At 39.0% G+C, this 22,679-nt stretch overlaps 1 protein-coding gene across 4 annotated transcripts in view; it reads right to left on the minus strand.

Moving 5' to 3' along the window:
- cdc42bpab (CDC42 binding protein kinase alpha (DMPK-like) b) overlaps positions 1–22,679 on the minus strand; it is a 107,509-nt gene that overhangs the window by 44,613 nt on the left and 40,217 nt on the right. For all 4 annotated transcript variants that reach the window (XM_061811420.1, XM_061811422.1, XM_061811421.1 and 1 more), the window contains exons 2-8: positions 22,088–22,179; positions 16,629–16,712; positions 15,715–15,810; positions 14,931–15,079; positions 1,196–1,289; positions 340–540; positions 86–227 (exon numbers count right to left, since the gene is read on the minus strand). In XM_061811420.1, coding sequence (XP_061667404.1) covers positions 86–227; positions 340–540; positions 1,196–1,289; positions 14,931–15,079; positions 15,715–15,810; positions 16,629–16,712; positions 22,088–22,179 — 858 coding nt within the window. The remainder of the gene's footprint in view (positions 1–85; positions 228–339; positions 541–1,195; positions 1,290–14,930; positions 15,080–15,714; positions 15,811–16,628; positions 16,713–22,087; positions 22,180–22,679) is intronic.

Genomic DNA, 22,679 nt, shown 5'->3' on the forward strand with positions numbered 1-22,679 from the left:
TACAAAATGCAGCACATTATGTAGTTAAAAGTTCTTGAGGACTGCTCGCAATTTTTCCATTCTCTAATTTAGAAATGGCATGTACCAGAGAAAAATGGATGCTGCTTGAAGTCTTCAATCCCATTCTGTCCTATTCGGTACTCTCGACTGCAAATGAGCCGACGTATGAGATCTTTTGCTTCCTCTGAAACTAAATCTGTTATCTGTTGTGGGAATTGGAATCGCTCCTGTCAAAACATACATGACGTTTGAGGTAAAAGCAGCACCGTTTTGATGAATAAAAGCATTTAGGTCAACATTAATAGCACAAAGTCATGACGACTTCTCTTATCAGCTCACCTTGTGGTTCATGATTTTGCCATATGTTTCCACAAGGGACTCTGCATAGAAGGGTGTCTCTCCATACAGCATTTCATACATACAGACACCCAGAGACCACCAATCACACTCAGGTCCGTACTTTCCCTTCCCATCTTCCATGGCCTGGAGGATTTCTGGAGAAATATAGTCTGGGGTCCCTACAGCCACAGAGGACTGGACCTAGAATTTGCAATACAAGTCAATGACTAAATGCCGCATAGAAAAGAAGTACCAAACTAAATGGTTGACGATCACAATAGTGGCAGTCTCTTTTATGAAGCTGACTAAAGGTGAAAACTTTAGAATTGCTTTTCCATACATGTAAGTGCATTGGGACCACGGGATTCTATTCCGCATTGAAGGGGAAAATAAATTTCAGTTTTCCTTTACAGAGACTAATGAAAAATGAAAATTAAAAGAAAGGTGAAGTATCAGGATTTTCCTTTAGAAAGACAAACATTTGCAATAAAAAATGTTAGAATATTTTCCCTTCCTGTGAAACACATAAGTTAGTTGTATAACCACTGTTTGAGAGCTGCTTGCTATTGGCTCTGTGAATTGACATTTCATCCCAGGACAATTGTACAATATTCCACAATTCCACTGGAAATTTTAGTTTTGCATCAGAAATAAACTTGCTTTAAATTAAGAACCGAATTTTCTTATTGTAAATAATGTGCTTTCTAAGATGGCAACAGCATCCCAACTACAAGAGGTAGTGTAGTGTTGGATGTTTACTTCCATCGGAGTATCTAACAGCCTCAACTCCACCCGAATAGAGCATGCATTCGGATACGTAAACAACACCACAACCAAGAGCAGGATAGATACATACCGTTCCATCCTCCATGAGTTTGAGGCATGAGCCAAAGTCAGCCAAGCGGATATGGCCATTCCTATCCAACAGGATGTTGTCTGGTTTAATATCCCTGTAGAAAAATTGAGAGGGGAAACTGTCAAATAATGAAGTAGATACGGAGGAAATGTGCTCTTTATAATAAAACAAGTATGCACTCAGTTAAAATCACTATAAATGAATGGAAAATGAACATTGTCCAAAATGTTCTTTACAGGGCACGCAGTAAAAATTCCTAACCCTATCCTTTTTGTATCCTTACATCTGATGGCATTCATATTATTGTTCCAGATTATAGCAACAGGATTAATTGTAATGCAGATCAGAAGTTACCACTACTGCAGTTAAGACACCTCAATTCTCATTTGTACTTTCTCTACATCAACTGGAGAAGACCCCAACATTAAGGTGTCCAAATACAACTTCTTAAAAAGGTGGCGAGTTAGCTTTTTTTTTTTGTTACTCTACTCCAAGTTCAAATAAAAAATACTGATTAAATCTAAATGTGTGTGAGGGAAAAAATACAAATTAACACTCAGTTGCTAAATCAACCGAGTCAGAGTAATTATAACACCTAAATTCCCTCAAAGGGTATAGCATGTATTTTGTATCTGACCAGAGGTAACCAACAGCAGTAGAACCCAACCACTGGGCCATGGACTGGTTACCGTTCCATCAGCCATTTGGTACCAGGTAGCGCAAAAATCACTGACCAAAAAATATTTAATTCATCATGAGAGCTTGAAAGAAGTTTCAAATTAAAAATTAGGTGATTGGCCTAATTTTTTAGTTTTTTCAAAAAAAAATTTTTTAATTAGCCTGTGCCTAAGCACATGTCAAACGACTCGTCTCAGTCAGTAGAATAAACGCGTATGATCGCAAAAATGTGGAAATAAATGTCTGGAAACCTTTACAATGGGAAAAGGCCAAACTAATTAGACAGGTGAAGGGCAAATACCATTTAAAGAAAAAGTTGCATTTCAGAGACAGGATCAGCAATCCGGTTGAAAGTATGGGTTTTTCACTATGAATGATACTTACGCACTAAGATTGCTATGCATAAAATGTAACAATAGGTTTTTAGCAAATGAGACAATGAAACCAATTCAACACATGTAGACAAGCATTAAAAGACCAAGCCTGGATTAAAATCAGCAAGAACTCCATGGACTGCCAAAAGGAGCACTTTACAACAAACAATTCCTCACTTTCACTTCTAACAGCCTGTGTTTTTGAAACAAGACTTTCTGCAATTACCGCGACAAGAACCAATATGTTGACTACATAAAAGTAACATATGTCCTTGTTTCCCATTAGCCCATGGTAGGACAAGCTCTTTAAATAGATAGTGTAGGGCCTTCACTAATAGACCCCTCCGTAGAAATTGCATAATCCGCGTCGTAGGACAAGCTCTTTAAATAGATAGTGCAGGGCCTTCACTAATAGACCCCTCCGTAGAAATTGCATAATCCGCGTCGCTGACCAATCAGAGGCCAGAGATCTGCATAAACCACACCACTTGTTGGCGTCCGCCATTACCTCAGACAAAGTCGCATGGTCCAGTATAGCTTTTGTTAGCGTTTTATCACGTATTTGGGTTCCTTAACAATAGATATGGTTAAGAGGTGTAGTCACGGACTTTGTAATTGTGACGACAGGTATCCTGATAGGCGAGTTGGTGGAGTTCAATTTGTACCCTTTCCAAAACCGAAGACAGAGTACGAAAAATGTCTTCGATGGATCAAACTTTGTGGAAGACCGCATGATCAACTGAATCCATCTAAAATCAACCGGAACAGAAGACAGAGTACGAAAAATGTCTTCGGTGGATCAAACATTGTGGAAGACCGTATGATCAACTGAATCCATCTAAAATCAACCGGAACAGATATGTTTGCACGAAGGTAAGCCCTATTTTTGATTTTCAATATATGTCTCATATCAATGAATTGGCAGTTCTTCGCTTGCATAACATAGCTACGTGTGAATGATTGACACATTTGATCTGTGTTGAGCGATACTTTGCGAGGACCTGACTGCACAAACGTGTCTCTTTGTTGGCGGCTAGCGAGCTAAGCTAAACCGGACTAGCGAGTCCTAAAAGCCTTCAACGTGCACCGAGATACCAAGACTGAAGGAAGGATGTTTGAGGACACTAAAGTAGTGATTGTCGTACTCGGTCGGGACTTACGTAGGTTCGGCACTAATTCAAGAATAATTATTGAGGGGAGCGAGTGACGTTACACGAAGAAAACGAGAGAAACAACTCGTAAATCAAGCCTCACCTTCTTTTCCTTCATACAGCGGTTCACAAAGGGCTATACAGATACACATACAGATTCTGCACACAAGTGTGATATGTAACACGAAAATAGGAAACTGTCAATGACGAATTCGTCTTTGGGTTATAATATATTATATTATGTGGCTTTCCGGTCTTCCTCTGACTCCGGAAAGATCTCGCACTAATGTCAATGGTTTTTCCCTCGATATGCATGTAAATACCATTGAAATACCCCTCGCTGAAATATTTGAAGCCCTCCTGTCTGCTCTTCAACGATATTTCACTATTCGGTAAGAATGCGAGTGAAAAATCAGCTGGTAAATCGGACAATTTCGCTCTCGTCTTTTCTTCCTGCGACGCCATTTTGTCAAATGTTTGTCTGAGGTTAGCAACAGTGGGGTGACGTAACTTCAGGAGGCGTGGTTAAGTGCCCTGTACGGAGTGGTCAATTATAACAAATACATTGACGACAATGGTGAGTGGTATTTTTTTTTTTTTTTTTTTTTTTTTTTACTGTTTTTGTTTTTCAATGTCAGTACATCACATTATGGCTTTGTAAACCCGCCCCATGTTCAAAAAAAAAGAAGAAGTTGACAAGCACTAACCTACAGAATATATTCTAGTGTTTTACTCGTGTAATGACCTGTATGACAAATCAAGAAGTCATCTGTCCTGGATCTACAGCTTGGACTAGAACTCCAGGCTAGTGTTATTTGAGGGAGACCAGGTACAATAAGTCATTTTGCGGTTTTCCACAATGGATCCCTTCAATCATGCTGAGTATTATGCATTGAAATGTGCGAGTTTTAACTTTACTTCCTGTTTTAAGCTTGTCGCCTTTTACATTGAAGGATATGCACTAGAAATCAGCATTAGGTACATAAAATCACTTCACTGACTTTTTTCGCATTGTAATGGATGCAATCTTTTAACGGATGCAACCAGATGCTATAAAGCATTGATTCCTTTCCTTACCCACTGAGGGACAAGCTTAGTGTTTGTAATACTGTGAGACATTAGCTTAAGTTGCTACGGTGTAGTTTCAGCTTAATGCTTGGTTGGAAGACTAAAATAAACGGTAAAAGCCATCAATGTAAAAGTCCAACCAACAGTTTACCTTGGTAGCTGTTAGATATATTTTAGTGTTTCGCTTACCCAAAATGACTAAGAGTTGACTTCACTTAAGTTCCACACGGGGCTATGGCTCGGAGTGCATCAGACACTACACATTGTGAAAGCCTCCTTTGCTCGCGATATAATCTTATTCAAAGTGTTTCACTGAGAAGACTGGTGATTAATGTGAACAAAGTCAAGACAGTTTCGCTTGCTCTCATCATTTGGCATAAACACATCTCTATGAGCGTTCTTCGTCATTGGTTTTCACAACTTCTTTGTTGGTTTTCAACATTTCTACTGCAGGGCTGTGGGACTCTGCATTGAAACTGGGAACCAAAATGTTTTTATTTCAACGATAGCTGGGGAACCAAAACGTTACTCACGGTTCCTATCTGTTGTTAACATCCGACCCAAGACTTGAACCACCATACACAATCCCAGTGAATACATTAAGTTCTTGCTTATTGTGAAGGAAAAATGTCAAATTGTGTAAACCACAAATACTGAGGATCAGTGCTAATTTGTTCAGGTTTTGTGAGTTCACCACAGTGAAAACTAGAAAAGCTGAGTACAGCACAGGGGTTATTAAATGAGCTATTCACAACTAAATCCAAAAAGAAATTAGAAGCAACATGTCATTGAAGATACATAAGCTGTACCTTCGTTTAAGTTGGAAAACAAAAATTCAAAAAGTTCTTTACCAAATAATAGAAACATTGTAAATGAACGGAATCTTTCTGCAAACATCTACACAAAGTTATGTAAAGTCGGGGTTGATATCCTCTTGATATTCACAACTAGGAACAAAAATTCATAAAAAAAACACTGGGATAGTGTTGGTGTAATGCTGCTAACCATCCCAACATGTCAAGGGTACTCACTCTTGGCGAGTTATTGTCACCTAACCAATAACTTAATAACCCTGAATCTTTATAATAATACAGAAGTGTGGCTTTGGGAGTAGTGACAGTACTTGGCATTAGGCAAAAAAATGTCAATCATATTTGACTTCATGGAATTTCTGACTATTGGGAGCTCCCAATCAAAAGTGAGGATTGCTGCACAAATGCCTCCAGTTTTGCATGACTGCACACGCACACAGCACACCCCTAAACCACACATTGTAAGGCCTGCAGCGAATGCTAAGATAATGGTGTGCTAGTTAGTCCCGTTAATTGAACAAGTGTGTCACAAGACTCCTGCAGTCTTAAAGAGCAGCACAGAGACTAGAATAGAGGGAGGTAAGCTCTTCTAAGACACACCACCCATCTGGGAGGGCCATCTGGTTGAAGCCTGACAAACGCGCACAAAAGTACATTGATTGGAAGCTGCACAGACAAGGATGTCCCATATCGGTCTAGGCAAGCAATTGTGCCGACTGTGTGACCTCTAGTACTACTTGACAAAGGGGGAAAACCCCGAAACCAACCCAAGTACAGTATTGTATTCGAAGGAGCCAGATGTTTTGAATACAAAAATATTGTCTGATTCATAATATTTATTTTACACAAATAATGGTCAAAAAGTGATAAATACACTTTACGGAATGGGGAAACAGATTTTGAACATTCAATCTGATTCAATTAAAATTAATGTAAATTTCTAATATATTCACATGCATAAGGCATTTTCTTTGGAAATGGTCACAGAACCATGAATTTGTGAACAAGGATGTTATAAACTCTTCAGTAGCTGTGTATCTCGTGTAAAATAAATGTTAATAGGATTAACTTATCTTATTAAAGGAGCAACTTAAACAAAGCAAATCACCCTATAAAATATTACCCGTACCTATCACATAGAAATGAAGCAATTCTTTTGTGGAACATCGAGCCATGAAGCGAGATCATCCTGATCAATAAATAAAACATGGGGGTGTATTCTATAGCAAAATATCTTACACCTCCACAGTAGTCAGCTTCCACTAACAAAGAATTACTCACACTGGACATACAGTGTGGTATATTTTACGACTAAAAGATAAATGACACCCAATGTAGTCATTAGCACAGATCTCCCTCTATCTCTCACACACATGGAAAACGCCCCTCAGTACCAACCCCCACGTCTCATCTGACATGAGAAGAATAGAGCTTTTGCGCTCCCCCATACACACAAACTCACACTAGACAGATGTGGTGCTAGGCCGCACTAAGCCCTGGTGAGTTGGGCTATTGAACTCGGGCCCCTCTGCGAGGCCACGCAGATCACTGACCACTAAATACATGGGTGCACACACTGTTCATTTGACACATTTAGCCTCTCATGGGAATTGACTGATGGTAACCAAAAGGCTTGGACCGCTTTCATCCAGGCTTTTGTCCCAAAACCCCATCCAGATCAATGATCTAATAATGCATTTTATGCCAATGTCCTGACAACAAAAGATACATTTGATGTACAAATATAACATGCAGTCAGACGGTAAAAGAAATATCTTGTCATATCTAGATTATAAACGTAAGACCACCTATACCTTTTCTATACTAATCAAAGTGAAAGGCTGCAGACACCATGGTCAGTCAGTCAGTGGGCTTATTAATAAGCACAGTTGGAAAAGATAACACACACCAGTATTACAAAATTCAACTACATTATTTGTGCCACTACACTACCAAAGGGCCTACAGTAAGGGTTGGGACAAATATTACTGTTACCGGCATGTTATATTGTTAACTCATGATACAGTATCGATACACCAACATGAGATATTAACTGACTGAAGAACTGTACACCAAATATCTTGCATAATGCTTTTTTCTCTTTTACTTATATTCAGGTAAACTCACAGATTAATATGTATCCATCCATACATGCCGACAGTAACTAATACGCATTCAAGAAGGGTCCCTGCAAAGGATGGGATCATTAATAATCACAGGAGATGTTGACATCCCCATTCATCATTGAAAACTAATACAATATCATGGGTCAACTCTGGAGCCGCACATTTTACATTTTCAAATAGATGTTTAATAAAGTCTGTTTAATTGGTTGAGAGATGGGACAGTTTTCCAATAAAGTATCACCAAGAGCTAATTTAGAGTGTGTCTACATTATCTTTTGCCCTAGCCATGTGAATAGGAAACAGGCTTGACCTACTAGATGGACACACCACAACCACGATGAAAACATCCTCGTTTTTATGCTGCCGAGCGCACACACATAAAAGCAAGCATACATGCATGCACCCACCTACACACATATACACTCTCAGACAGGACCAGCCAGCAAAACACACCCTCCTCAAAGGATGTGCCTGGCTGACTCCACCCTCTGAAAAAAAAAAAGAAATTAAAAAAAGTGAGACTCGCAGGAGCGCATCCATGTAAAACAAAGAGGAGGGGAGGGCCTGAGGGTTACTGCAAGGGGGCACGACACCACACCCACACACCTCTCATAACCCATCATTACTGTCACAAACAGTCCAAAAGAGGACTACATGAAAAACACCCTCATCCCCACTTCATGTTCCTTTGCCTTTCCTTCCACTCTTCCATGTCTGCTACTCCCAGCAGCCCCGACAGCAGCCCATAGATAACACCATGGAATTAGTGGCTCCACACTCACTTCCTTTATTTTCATATTTGCATCTACATTTATAATGTTCACTTATCAACTGTCAACTTTAGGCCCACTCAAACCATGATCACAAGTCATTTATCCGTAAAGGTTGAATCAAGGGAATTGGCGTGCTCGTTTGATGAAGATGTTTCACCTTAAATCCAAAAGCCTTTTTAATTTATCAATTTTAGGTCTAGCATTCCTCTATTTATGCCTCGGAGGTTGTCTTCCCCTGGAGCGGTCAACAATATGGTTTTTCCCAGTATAGTTAGCGAAAAAACAGACTTACATTCCAATCAGTTGCTCATCTTGTGGAAAAACGGGTGGTTAGCGCTACTCTTTGTATTGAATGAGGCGATCTTTGGGGAATGGGGTTGGTTGGGTGGGTGGGTGGTGGTGAGGGGGTGTCAGGACATTGTTATCGGCAGGCAATAGGTGATGCCTGAAACCTCATCCTCTGTTCAGTGACAGCTTTTCTACTTTTACGTAGGTGACTTCTTACCTTTTTCAATCCAGTAATCCTTTACTATCTGGAGTGTGGTGTTTTATCATTTCCATTCATTTTAATAGGGAGAGCTGATTTGAGAAGTCTTCCGAGAAACATGCAAGGGCGCACAACAAATTAAACTTATATGTCAAGGTGCCATTGTAACAAACAACCAAAAAAAAAAAAAAAGAATAAAAACAATCCTTTTCAGAAATGTCATGTCTTATAATTAAAAAACAAAAAAGACATGGTGGTGATTTTGATTCACCACTGGAATAACTATATCAATGGTAACCAGAAACATCTTAATCCAATCAGCTTCTCACATAACTTGCAAGTCTCTGAGAGTTGATAAGCATGTCAAATTCCTGATATGTAGCCACAGATTTGGAAACGGATGGAAGGCTGGTGCAATTGTTACTAGGAACCAAGCATTCCGATAATAGCTCACTTGAAAATGTCCCATATCAAATGCCTCATGCAGCTCATCAAATAGGACAGAAGTGGCCAACATGCGGCTCGCTGTCAACCCCAGTGTGACAGCAATTTTTATTCCAGTAACCAGAGATCTTCCTCTGTATTTTTAAACCAAATATAATTGTTGTTGTGTGTGATTTCTTTTTAAGCATTCTGACATATTTGTGCAGAAGGAATTGTGTTTTTTTTTTGGAGTGACATGACTGCCTCTCATTGAAATGTCAGGACTATCGTGCTATTGTTTATAATTTGAAATCTGAGGCGTCATTTAATATCATTCAATGGTAATATTGACAAAAAGTATAGCAAACTTTCATCCATCCATTTGTGGTGTGCTGGAGCCTATCGCAGCTATCATCGGACAAGAGGCAAGGTACACCCTGAACGGGTTCCCAGAATTTATTTCTCAAATAAATGTTTTGGCCTCAAGCAGGTTTTGATCTTTGGTTTCATTCCAAAATACAGTAATTTATTTTTTATATCTACAAAGGTTTGAACTTTGAGTGTTTAAACAAGAGAAATGTGAATAAATAATGTGTGGTGATGAGATGAACAGCCTTAAAAAAAAAATAAATGGGGGGGGGGAGACTATAAACCCACGCAGGCACGGGGAGAACATGCAAACTCCACACAGGTGGGGCCGGGATTCAAACCCCAGTCCTCAGAACTGTGAGGCCAATGCTCTAAACCAATTGCGTCACTGTTCCACCTGATATTGAAAAAAAAAAGTTAAAATATCCATAAAACATGTTGTAAGAGCACAAGCACGCACACACACACACACACACCACACACACACACACACACCACACACACACACACACACACACACACACACACACACACACACACAATTTTGTCTTTTGTTGACTACAAATATAATTACTTGAATGGAAGTGTGCACTCAAATTTACATAACCTGGCATAATTCATGATTTCTTGGCCAATTTTCAGAGAATATGGATGATAAAAACTTCTTTCACTCAGTGAATGTTTGGGTCCAGCCATTTATGATCAAACTGTTTATTCATTTCAAGTCATAATGGCAACAGAAACTACACAAATGACCCAGATCAAAAGTTTACATATGCCAGTTTTTATTCCCGTGTATTGGACCCTTTAACATGAATGACAACTTGGAGTATTTTGTGATAGAGGTAGTTGTGGATAAGGCACTTTATTTTCTGTGATAGTAATGCTTCCCATTGTTCTTGCCAAAATGCCTCCAACTTCCTGTTCATTTTTGAGCTGTCTTCTATGACCCGCACACTTGAGATATTGCCAGAGTGCCTCACTGATACTGAGATCAAGGAACTGAGATGGCCACTTGAAAACCTTCACTTTCGTCTGCTGTTACCAATGACAGGTCGACTTGGCTTTGTGTTTTGGATCATTATCATGTTGGAATATCAATGCAGCCGTATGGAGGCACAATACAGTGGAATCTCTAGTGTGTGTCAAGAAGGGCATCCACCTTGAAATTTTTCCAAACAAATATGACTGTTCATCTAAAGAATCCCATACCGGATGGGTCGAAAACAAAAGGCGTTGAGATATGCTTTTATATAAAAAAGAAATAGTGCACGGACATCACACAGATCAGCACATACTGCAGCCCACGTTTAGAGTCTGTGTTCCAGAACTAAAAGACTTTTTACTAGCCGCGTGAGTTCGCCTTTCATCTTTGTCGGGGTCTAAATTCTGCCTCAAGCTAGCACGATCGCAGTACAGCTAACACTCATCGGACAAGTGAGAAAAAACACCCAGATTATTTTCTCTTTTTTAAAGGTCACATATCGTAATGGGGATAGGGCCCTGTACAATCACACTAGAAACTGACTAAATAAATTAACATTGGAAAGAGGGATTATGAAGTAAAGATGGAAAAACAGTTTGTCGCAAATGATTCCAAATCAGTGATGATGATAATCGCCAACTAATTACAAGAGATGATCCCAAGTGGACAATAGTGGGCTAGCAGACGACCTGAACAGCTTTAACTGTAGATTTCAAAAAGATATTTTAACTCCACACACTCACCAATTCGCATTCCCGACCACTGAATGATTCAGAAGACATTGCATCTTTTACACAACAGTTTAAAAAACAAAAAATGTTCCTGGTCAATTGACATCTTTGTCGTCATACTCGGTCCGTTCCCACTTCCGGAGACAAATTACATGTTTCCTTTGTTTGTTTTTGTTTTTTACATACTTGCCCAATAAAGTTTATACTGATATAAGTAATTTACATGACCTTTTTGATAAAATTGTACATGTCAAAGAAGTTTCAATGCAACACTTAATCCACTACATTCTCCTCACAATTTTTTATTTATTTATTCATTCATTCATTCATCTATTATTGCTTGCGTGATCTATTCGTTGTGGTTGATAAGAAATATTTCTGCCTGAAGCGCGTCATGTGACTTTGACCAATCCAACATAACCACTTGCATTTGACTGCATTCCACCAATGAAATGGAGCCAAGCACTCACATGATGGCACACAGTCTCCGTAGGCCCACATAGATTCAAAGTTTTTCAAAAGGACTCATTTATGAAAAGCATGCCAGAAATGGGAGGAAAAAAAACACAGCTACGTAAGCTCTGCTTCATGAGCCTATTGTTTTGTTTCAGAAGCGGAAACAAAGAACAATGACAATTTTGCCATTATGTTTTTTTAGAGATTCAAATCATATTAGTTCAGTGATAATCGGAGATACCTGAAATGTCACATTCATACTTTTCTATGTCTATTTGACGTTCATGTTAATAAAAAACTAAATAAATCTGAGATACTCCCTATACTGTATTAACATGTATACATGTACACTATACTGCCTAAAAGTATTCTGTGGTTACAGGCCTTGACTCACATATGATTTGAAGTTATATCCCATTCTAAATTCATATAGTTTAATATGATGTTGGTCTATCCTTTGCAGCTTTAACTGCTTCAACTCTTGGGGGAAGGCTTTAAACAAGGTCTAGGATTGAGTTTATAGGATTTTTTGCCCTTTCTTCCTGGAGCATATGTGTGAGGTCACACTTTGATGTTGGAGGACAAGGCCTATCTCATTCTCCACTTGAGAGTTGGAGTCTCCGCAAGTCAGTCAAGTTCACCCATATGAAATTCTGTCAGCAATGTTTTTATGGACTTTGCTTTGTGCACTGGTGTAAAGACATGTTGGAACAGGAAGTCCGCAAACACTTCAAATGTCCAAAATCTCTTCGGGGGCTGAAACATTTAGTCTTCCTTTCACAACTTTGCATGAAGAGTTTGTAGATGGCCCCTTCCTGTTCCAACAAGGTTCATATAAAGACAGATGAGTGTTTTATTGTGGATTAACTTAACCTGTCTGCACAATGCCGAATGAAATAAATGAATGCAGAGACTTATCCAAAATCAGTGTGTAAATTCACAAATGCGCTTCAAGAAAAATGGTCAGATTTGCATAGATACGCTCCTAAACTTTATGGGAAACCTTCCCAGACGAGTTTAAGCTATTATAACTGTACCAGGTGAACCAAAGTCATATTAAACAACATGATTTAAGAATGGCATGTCACTTAAATCCACATCTGAATGAAGTCAGGTGAGCAAATACATTTGGCAACATAGTATCCATAAAGAAAGTAATTCTACTTAATTTTGAACATCAAAAAGGGAAAAATATGAAATACGAATGTGGGATTTCATAGTGCACAACACTTTTTTTCTTATATTTGAGGATTGACTCGTCCTGGAGTGCTCAATGTGTCGATCGGACAGTTTTGGTTAATCGCTTGAGGGCATGCCCCCCCCCCCAAAAAAAAAGAAAAAAAGAAAAAACGACAGCCTATAATCCTTCTTGTCGCTTGATTCAGGTGTGGCCAATACGTAGATCGCACGGACATAAAGGCGCATTCTAGCAAGCTGGCCTCCTATTTACGGACTCTCTTTTGCATTCTCCACGGCAATCAAGTTGATGTAAACCCCTTCCCCGGTAAACCGTGAGAGGGTGGCTGCTTGAAAAGTAGATTTTGGGCTAAACAAGTCTGGGCACCCCTGGACCAGGCAATTTTGCAGCACGGTGTACGACTGGTTAGAGCGTCTCCCTCACAGTTCTGAGGAAATGGGTTAAAATCCTGGCCCTGCCTCTGTGGAGCTCAGATGTTCTCTCCGTGCCTGTGTGGGTTCTCTCTGGGTAGTCCACTTTCCTCCCACATCCCAAAAACATGCATTAACTAAAAACTCAAAATTGCCAGTAGGTGTGATTGTGAGTGCGAATGGTTGGTTGTTTTTATGTACCTTCCAATTTGCTGGCAACCAGTTCAGGGTGTACCCGATCTCCTGCCCAAAGATAGCTGGGGATAGCCCATTTTCCAAGTTATTGTGCTACCGCTTAACAGATACTACGACCTCTTGATTTCAGCATGGTTTCCATGTTGTTGCGAAAATACTTAAGCTATTATCGACCTTAAACTATAAACCGTCATTACAGTGTGGTAAAGTCGACTAGTCACTTTCACGCTAAATATAGGTAGGAATACACACATATTGTACATGTGATATACACATGCACGTATAGGTACCTGCATAACACTCACTCCATTCACAGAACATTCCTGTAGTACAACAATCACGAGTACCACAATTGCTGTTGAAAGAACTCTTTTTGACCGTCTGTCTTGTCTGCCTACACTATCATTAGCCGCTCTGCTTACCCACCAGTCCCTCTCTCTCCCCCCACCCGTGGCAGAACCAGCAGCCGGCAGCAATGCATTCCGGCTGCAACATGTTTTGTTCTGTACACTTTCAAACCAACCCTTTACTTCCTTTGGAGAATGTAAAGAGCTAGTGTTTTCTTTCGCCGACTGATTCGCAAAATCAAATAATTACAGCAGCTTGTTAAACTATTCCCAACTAATTTTTACTCGATTCGATTCAGTACATAAATATGTGATAACACTTGGGTCAAACGTACTAATGGCCAATTGATGCTGTATATTCTAGCATTTAATATAGAAAACCCTAATAGGATTGTTTACTCATTGTTGTAAAGTGAAAAATATATAGTGATTGATTGATGGGGATTTTAGTACAGTAAAAAAGCTGTTTTGCCTGGCTAAAAATATGGCAAATTATCAGCAAGTCAAGCAATGAACACCCCCCGCCCCCCCACCTATGTACCATTGCAAGGAACAATGACACAGCAGATTTCACTTGCGTCGCACATTTGTGCTCACACTGCTTTAAAATTGTCAAAAGTGATCAAAGCAAGTTCCAAATGTGAAATGAAGGGATAGAATTGTGAATGTCATTGTAAAATTTGCTTTTTAGAACCACTTAAAATGAATTTCTCTGGATGGACGTATGAAATTATAAAATGAGTACTTGGACAACACTGAAAAAAAAACAATTTGAAGCAAGGTCGCTATTTTATGAGTTGTAAACTGAGTGTTGAGAATCTTATGTGGCACAAAGGTTTTGTAAGCAGATCAAAACCAACATCAGTGTAGGAGCTATATAATGTTAATGTGCAAACTGAAATCTTTTGGTGGGTTTGTTCAATAATCAACCAGATGCCAAAATCTTTTACAATATTACTCAGTTAATTTCTGACCTATCAAGGGGAAGACTGCCATAATATCACTTTATGTTCTGAACATTAACATTGCAGTTATTTTCTACTTGTTTTGACATTTAACACAGGACAAATTATTGTTTTTTCCTGTAGGAGTATGATATACAACAAAAACCGGTATTTTCATACTGTGATACACAATGACCTTGCTCCTCACCTGTGAACGTAGTGAAGCTGGTGAATAGAGTCGATAGCAAGCACCATTTCAGCCAGGTAGAATCTGGCCATATCCTCGGGCAGCCGGTCCTCGAATTTACTGAGCAGGGTGAGCAGATCACCACCCACGTAGTAGTCCATGACCAGGTACTACAACAACATTAAGAGGTTTGTCTTAATGCTAATTATTTTCAGAGGTCTAAGATGGAAAGAGAGAAGTGTCCCGTGTGTGCATGTGTAGGAGGGTGACAAAACCATTCACTTAGTACTAGTGAGGGAACCTGGGGTTGTGAGTTCTGAAAAAAATGCATACATTTTTTTCCCGTAATTAGATGACTGCAATGGCAGTGGTGTCTAGTCTTACTAAAGTCTCTGGGAGTGTCTCGGATAAAGTATTTGTTGTGAGAATGTGGGAAATGGAATGACAAGCAGTTCTGGAATTTGAATTCTGGGTCACCGACAGACAGACAGACAGACAAGTTAAATGCCAAATTAATGCATTTGGTTTAAAAAATGAAGGCTCATTTTGATTGTTGCATTCATTTTTTTATTGGCAGTTGTGTTGCCTGATTTCCTACAATTCTTAGTCATGTTGTGCTTTGCGGTAGTAAATGAATGTGCAGGTCAGCAGCTGTCGGGTAATCTGCCATATTGCAGAGGGTATTGTGTTCTAAACTGAGTGAACTGGTCACAGATGGAACCACTCGGATGCACAGAAAAGAGAGAAGATCATAACTATTGATGTTTGAAACCACGTAAATACTAAAGTTCTCCATGTAGCCTACCAAATTGTTGTCATCCTGGAAGGCATAGTGGAGGGTGGTAATCCATTGGGAGTCTCCATTTACCAGCACGTCTCTCTCTTCCCGAAAGCATGCAGTCTAAAAAAAAAAAAAGACAAAATTGATTTTACAACTTACAAAAGGTGACACATAAAATGGAAAAATTAAAAAAGTACCATCAGGTCCCAAACAATCTATTTCAGGACACTGGTGGACTGTTTATTTCATCACATCTAAATGAATCATGACATCTTAATGAAAAAGGTGATTTACGTATGTAAAACCCAATTCAGTGTCAGTGTAAAAAGAAGTTAAGAACTGGTAATTGTAAATGCCCTTGTGAGGTATATACTGGCATCATGAGTGTAAATTAAGAATTTTTTTCCACAAAACGTGATTACATTCAGTTAGCCCTGGGTAAAGTAGTATTTTTGGGCGGTAAATTAATTAAGATCCATTTTGAACTGAAAACCTAAGTTGGTTAAAACGTAGTCCAATTTTAAAAAAAAAAAAAAAAAAAAATTGTCCCCAACATCGACATATCGTGATTGATAAAACATAATTACAAAAATGCTGAAAAAAATGACATCGTGCAGTCCTCTCATTGTGATACTTCATATGACATTTTCCCCCCAAAACGTGATTCCATTAAGTTGCAGTTTGCGATTGCATTGTGTAATAGCACACTCATTCAGTTAGCCCTGGCTAAACTACAATTTTTTGGGGGTAAATGATTTAAAAATCCATTTTGAACTGAAACCTTATGTTGGTTAAATTAGAGCAACAAAAAAGACTTCCCTAAGATTGACAGATCGTGGTTGATAATCAGAATTACAATCCTGCTCAAAATAACTTATTTTGGGCATAATCGTGCAGTCCTATCTCATAGTGAAGAAAATCTGTCAAGGGACACTTACCTCTGCTCGCTTCAGCATCTCCCACTTGTTAAGAATCTTCATGGCAAATACTTTGTCCGTATTTCTCACCTTCACAACTGCTACCTGCACACAGTAGTAGAAGTCATGGTGAATACAAAAAACAAAGAACTGGAAATGCACAAGCGTCCACAGTGCATCCAGCCAGACATTTATGTGATCTTAAGTGCTGTACTGAGTTGGGAGGACCAATTAAAAACTTTTCAGAAATCTCTCAGACCTAAAGGAGATAAGATTTTGGCCAGTGGTACGATAAGCATACAAAGAAAACACATTGAAACACTGTGACCTGTGCCCAAATGTAGTGGATAAGTAAATGTGAATCCAATTGATCCTGCCAGGGTTTCATAAACTATGGTTTCTAACTTCAAATATCAGTTTAAAATAATAATAAATATAGGTAAGTGATATTGCATTAATTAATGCTATTATTTAATGATTAATCAAACAGTGAAAAAGAATGTCGATGTTAGAAGACTTGAAATAAGATTAGGTTCATGTCACCCAATGTAAAAGTAAACAATGAGCAGCCACTTAATCTCCAATCGCTTATTACACAAACCAAATGGAGCAATAGAAATATGACAATTTGGGAAAAGGAGCAGTAAAGGTCACAGTGGAGATGGGCTGACAAAGTTCAAGAGGTAGGGGAGGGAATGACAGCTGGATAATTGAAATTATGATTCATAATTTCAAGGAAAGTGTATGAAACTAAATCAAATCATCTAGGAATGGGAACATTTGCACAGATGAGATATTCCGATAGAAAATGTTAACCACTGTTGACAAGCCCACAATGGAAAAAGATAATAGAAATGGAAGGTCAGTCTACATTGATCACTTTGAGCATTCAAAAAAGACTGTTCTTATTGGATATAGAAACATAAGCAAACTGAGTGGACCATTTAGGAATTACAGACTCATTGCTGTTGCCTTTTTAGTTTTAACTTCAATTACACATCCAAACCTTCTGGCATCCCCTCCACATCATAGCTAAAGTTGATTAATAATTTATTTAGGAGTCTTTATGCAAGAAGGGTTCTGGGTCTAATTGTAAAAAAAATCTGTTTAATTGTGTAAGGCAGAAAGGAACTGAAGAGTAAATAGAAAAGTATTTGTGACACACGCAGAAAGACACAGACACACACAGAAGGAGTGAAACCAACAGAAGCTCATGCAACAGGGTCTGTAGTCTATTAAATCACTTGGGGAATGTTGCTAATGCAATACAATGATAACATTCCTGCAGTGTTTGGATCCCGCCGTAGAAGGGAGGAAGAAGAGGAGGAAGAAAGGGGGAGAGTACACTGTTCTTGGAAATGCCTTAGTCTCCTCTTGTCACTTTACTTCTTGTTCTCCTCCCTCAGCTTTATCGATCAGCTTTTTTCTGTAAGTTGTTCAAAGTATACTCTAGAGGACAGTTTCTTTACTTAACTGAATGATACGCAGGTAATCAGAAAATTTAACTAAAATCATTTTTTGTTTTTTATAAATGAATGAAAATCTCTTCAGGGTCTGTTGGCTGTGCACTCTTTTGGAAGAAAAGCAATGGGGTGTTCATGCAGACTCCTTACTTTTATGTGGAAAGAAACAACAACTTGGCTCACAAGGACACACGAGACTTTTTTCCAGCTACTTGAACACATTTGCCTTTCCGCTTAGTTTAATGTGGCAAGAACCTAAAGGTTTTTCCAACTTGGATTATGGAGACCTCACATTTTCACCTGGAATCTGGGATAATTGATGCAGGCATGCACACTATATTGACAAAGGGATTGGGGAGTGGGCTGGGGGTGAAGAATCAGTTTTTCAAGCAATGGACCTTTCAGACCTGTCAATCACTCGTACAATAATAGCCAATCATATAGCCGCATTGTCTTAACCCCTGGCTTGACACCCCCCGTCGTCATGTCCCACAAGCAATGCCTGTTATCAGTCGCATGCGCTTCGAAAAGTTAATGTTATGAACAAAATGGTCCTCAGATACGCTTGGGGGACATGCAATTCTGTTGAAAGTTATCCGGCTAGGTTACAAGGGGCCCGGTTGATTAATTTTCCAAAACCCAAAACACAGTTGACTGAGTGTCTACGATGGATTAAGGCTCGCGGAAGAGCACACGTACAACTAAGTGTGGACAATAATCAACAAACGCAAGGTTGTATGTCCGAAGGTAAGGGAGAAAGAAGTACCTTCTCTGAGTTTGATTTCATTATTATCAGTGCAGGAGAACAACTTTCACTTTGTTAGTGTATCATTGACCTCCTGAATGAAGTGTGTAATGTTTTATGCTGAAGAGTCGGGTTAGTGATACGTAAATGCTCGATGTCATGCAAGAGAAATGTCTATTTGCCTATTTGGATCACATCGGACTTTTAGGACAGATGAGATTAATCGATCGTAATTCCATTACGAGCCAAATATAATGAATACACCCACTCACTTATAAAGACTACAATGATATTACGTGTGATCTTTCCAAGTAAAAAGTACTCACCCTGCTTTATATTCACAGTACGATTCAACTATTTTATCCTGTTGAAATTTGTGAGGTGTCAAACTTTTTTTGCATTGATCGCCAACGTTTCACTGTAACTTTGATATTGTGTCCTGCTCTGTCCAAAATCTTAATTCCGTGTACATATTCTTACGTGACATAGTTGAGACCTCTCAGTAGAACCCTCTTGGACAAGTCTGGGGCATTTGGCAAAAAACATACCACAATGTTACCGGGAATACGCGATAGAGAATCCACTTCAAACCTGTTCTGTTCAGTCACCATTTTGGAAGATTGTGGGGGATGACAACTGTAGCTAAGGGGGGCGGAGGTGGAGATCGCCAGTCAGAAAGGTCCATTGGGCAGAATCTGAGAGTCCCATCATCATGAAGTTTGATGAAGCAGTGTCAAGGAAAGTTGTCACAATAAAGGGAGTGTTGTCACAAAGGTTCTTAAAAAAAAACCAAGTTAGGATAACACAAGCAGTGTCAGTTTTAACAATTTAGTGATTTGGTCACTATACAGGGTTTCCCCTCGATAGGCTTTACTTGAGCAGCCCGTCTAAGTATATTAACTGCTGCCTGTGCAAGTGCATAAGTGCATCTCATGGTTGCAAAAGTATGGTACATACAGTGAAGAAAATAAGTATTTGTACACCCTGCTATATTGCAAGTTCTCCCACTTAGAAATCATGGAGGGGTCTGAAATTTTCATGCTAGGTGCAGGTTCACTGTGAGAGAGAGATAATCTAAAAAGAGAAATCCAGAAATCCCAACGTATGATTTTTTTTAATGATTTATTTGTTTGATACAGCTGCAAGTAAGTATTTGAACACCTGAGAAAAACAATATTAATATTTGGTACAGTAGCCTTTGTTCAGGTCAAACGTTTCCTGTAGTTGTTCACCAGGTTTGCACACACTGCAGGAGGGATTTTGGCCCACTCCTCCACACAGATCTTCTCTAGCTCTGACAGATTTCTGGGCTGTTGCTGAGAAACACAGAGTTTCAGCTCCCTCCAAAGATTTTCTATTGGGTTTAGGTCTGGAGATTGGCTAGGTTATGTTGAAAGACCCAGCCACGACCCAACTTCAATGCTCTGACTGAGGGAAGGAGGTTGTTTCCCAAAATCTCACAATACATGGCCAGGGTCATCCTCTCCTTGATACAGTGCAGTCGTCCTGTCCCATGTGCAGAAAAACACCCAAAGCATGATGCTACCACCACCATGCTTCACAGTTGGGATGGTGTTCTTGGGCTGGAACTCATCATTCGTCTTCCTCCAAACACGGTGAGACGAATTAGGACCAAAAAGTTCCATTTTGGTCTCATCTGACCACAAAACCTTCTGCCATGACTCCTCTGTATCATCCTAATGTTCATTGGCAAACTTAAGACAGGCCTTGACATGTGCTGGTTTAAGCAGGGGAACCTTCCGTGCCATGCATGATTTCAAACCATGACGTCTTAGTGCATTAACAAGAGTCACCTTGGAAACGGTGGTCCCAGCTCTTTTCAGGTCATTCACCAAGTCCTGTCGTGTAGTCCTGGGCTGATTTCTCACCTTTCTAAGGATCATTGAGACCCCATGAGGTGATATCTTGCATGGGGCTCCACTCCAATTGAGATTGACCGTCATGTTTAGCTTCTTCCATTTTCTAATGATTGCTTCAACACTGGACTTTTTTTTTTCCCCCACCAAGCTACTTGGCAATTTCTCCGTAGCCCTTTCCAGCCGTGTGGAGTTGTACAATTTTGTCTCTTGTGTCTTTGGACAGCTCTTTGGTCTTGGCCATGTTACAAGTTTGAGTCTTACTGATTGTATGGGGTGGACAAGTGTCTTTATGCAGCTAACAACCTCACACAGGTCCATCTGATTAAGGACAATACATAGAGTGGAGGTGGTCTTTTAATGGCGGACTAACAAGTCTTTGAGGCTCAGAATTCTAGCTGATAGACAAGTGTTCAAATATTTATTTGCAGCTGTATCACATAAATGAATCGTTAAAAAAAAAAAAAAAAAAAAAAAATCATACATTGTGATTTCTGGATTTTACTTTTTAAATTATCTCTCTCTCACAGTGGACATGCACTGACGAAAATTTCAGACCCCTCCATGATTTCCAAGTGGGAGAACTTGCAATATAGCAGGGTGTTCAAATACTTATTTTCTTCATTGTATCATGCATGTGTATATTAATACTACAGCCATCATTCACCAATTGTCATTATTGGCGGGGGTGTAAGGAACGTAATCCCTGCAAATAATGAGGGAACACTGCAATGGATAAATTTAGCAATAAAATAACCCCACAAGGTAAGTAATAAGTTTGAAGCTCTCTTATGCTGAATATTTTATGTGAAGTGCAAATATGCAATACCTGTCCTTACAACATTCCCTTCCTTTGACATTACCTGAAACTCATTAACAACTATATACCAACCTCCTTATATGGACACATACAAGGAAGAAAAAAATTTAACTAAGTTGTATTTAGTAGTTAGTTTCACTGGTAATTGAACCCTATGAAAGTATAAATGTGAAATTTCCTGTCAGCAAGTGGAGTCATGCTCAAGCATCTAAGGCAGCACACTGCTCATGGAATCCAGTAGAAAGCAGCTCCCTTTTAGCCTTTAGTGTTAAGGTGTTTAGGTGTTAAGGTACAACATAATTGTTTTTTACTGCTATTGTCTGGATCATACTGCAACTTGTGTCCTGAGGAACATGTTTCGGATTTTGATGTGTACCATCTAAGCAGACATAAAATAGACTGAATTTGGAATGGTGAGAGAGGCTTCAAACTCACCCAGGACAGCTGTTTTCTCAACAAAACAACAAAAGTGAAGGCAGGGGATACCCAATTGCAGGTTGTAAATGTGTGTGGGAGTAGTTTCATGATGGTACTGAGTTTGAAATAAAAAATAAAAACCAAAAGATGAACATTACCTCTCCAAAAGCTCCTCGTCCAATCACTTTGAGGATTTCAAAGTCCTCTTTATGCAGCCGCATCTGCTTCACTTTGGATGTAAAGGGCTTTGCTGTAGGGAATAAAAGAGAGAAGAGAGGCCATATTCATTCAAATGTTTCAGACATCTACAAGACTATTTGTAAACCACACTATTGACAACAATAACATCATAGATCATAATAGATTTCCTACATAGTAATTAAAAGAGGCATGGTTATAATCATGTACCCGTTTATTTGGATTTAAGGCAAAATTTAAATGACTGTTAAACTCCATGAACCTTGACAGAATTTGTCAAGATTCGTTCCTTTGATTAATGATATAAGGTGTATTTTGATTAATGTTAGTGACAAGTTGATAATAGTAACATAGTTAAGCAACGTTAATGTTAAACAAAATGAAAGAGACTTTGAGGCCAGTATTGTTTTAAAAAGCCAGAAACATTCAACCGATCGGCACAAAGTCATCATTTCCTTTTGGAAAGACAATTTAAAATATTTTGCAATGTGTATGATGTCAGTATTCCATATATAACCTGAATAAAAAAAGCCAAAAAGATTCAACCAATAG

This window comes from Syngnathoides biaculeatus, chromosome 23 (assembly GCF_019802595.1).
Source record: "Syngnathoides biaculeatus isolate LvHL_M chromosome 23, ASM1980259v1, whole genome shotgun sequence".
NCBI classification, from domain to species: Eukaryota; Metazoa; Chordata; class Actinopteri; order Syngnathiformes; family Syngnathidae; genus Syngnathoides; species Syngnathoides biaculeatus.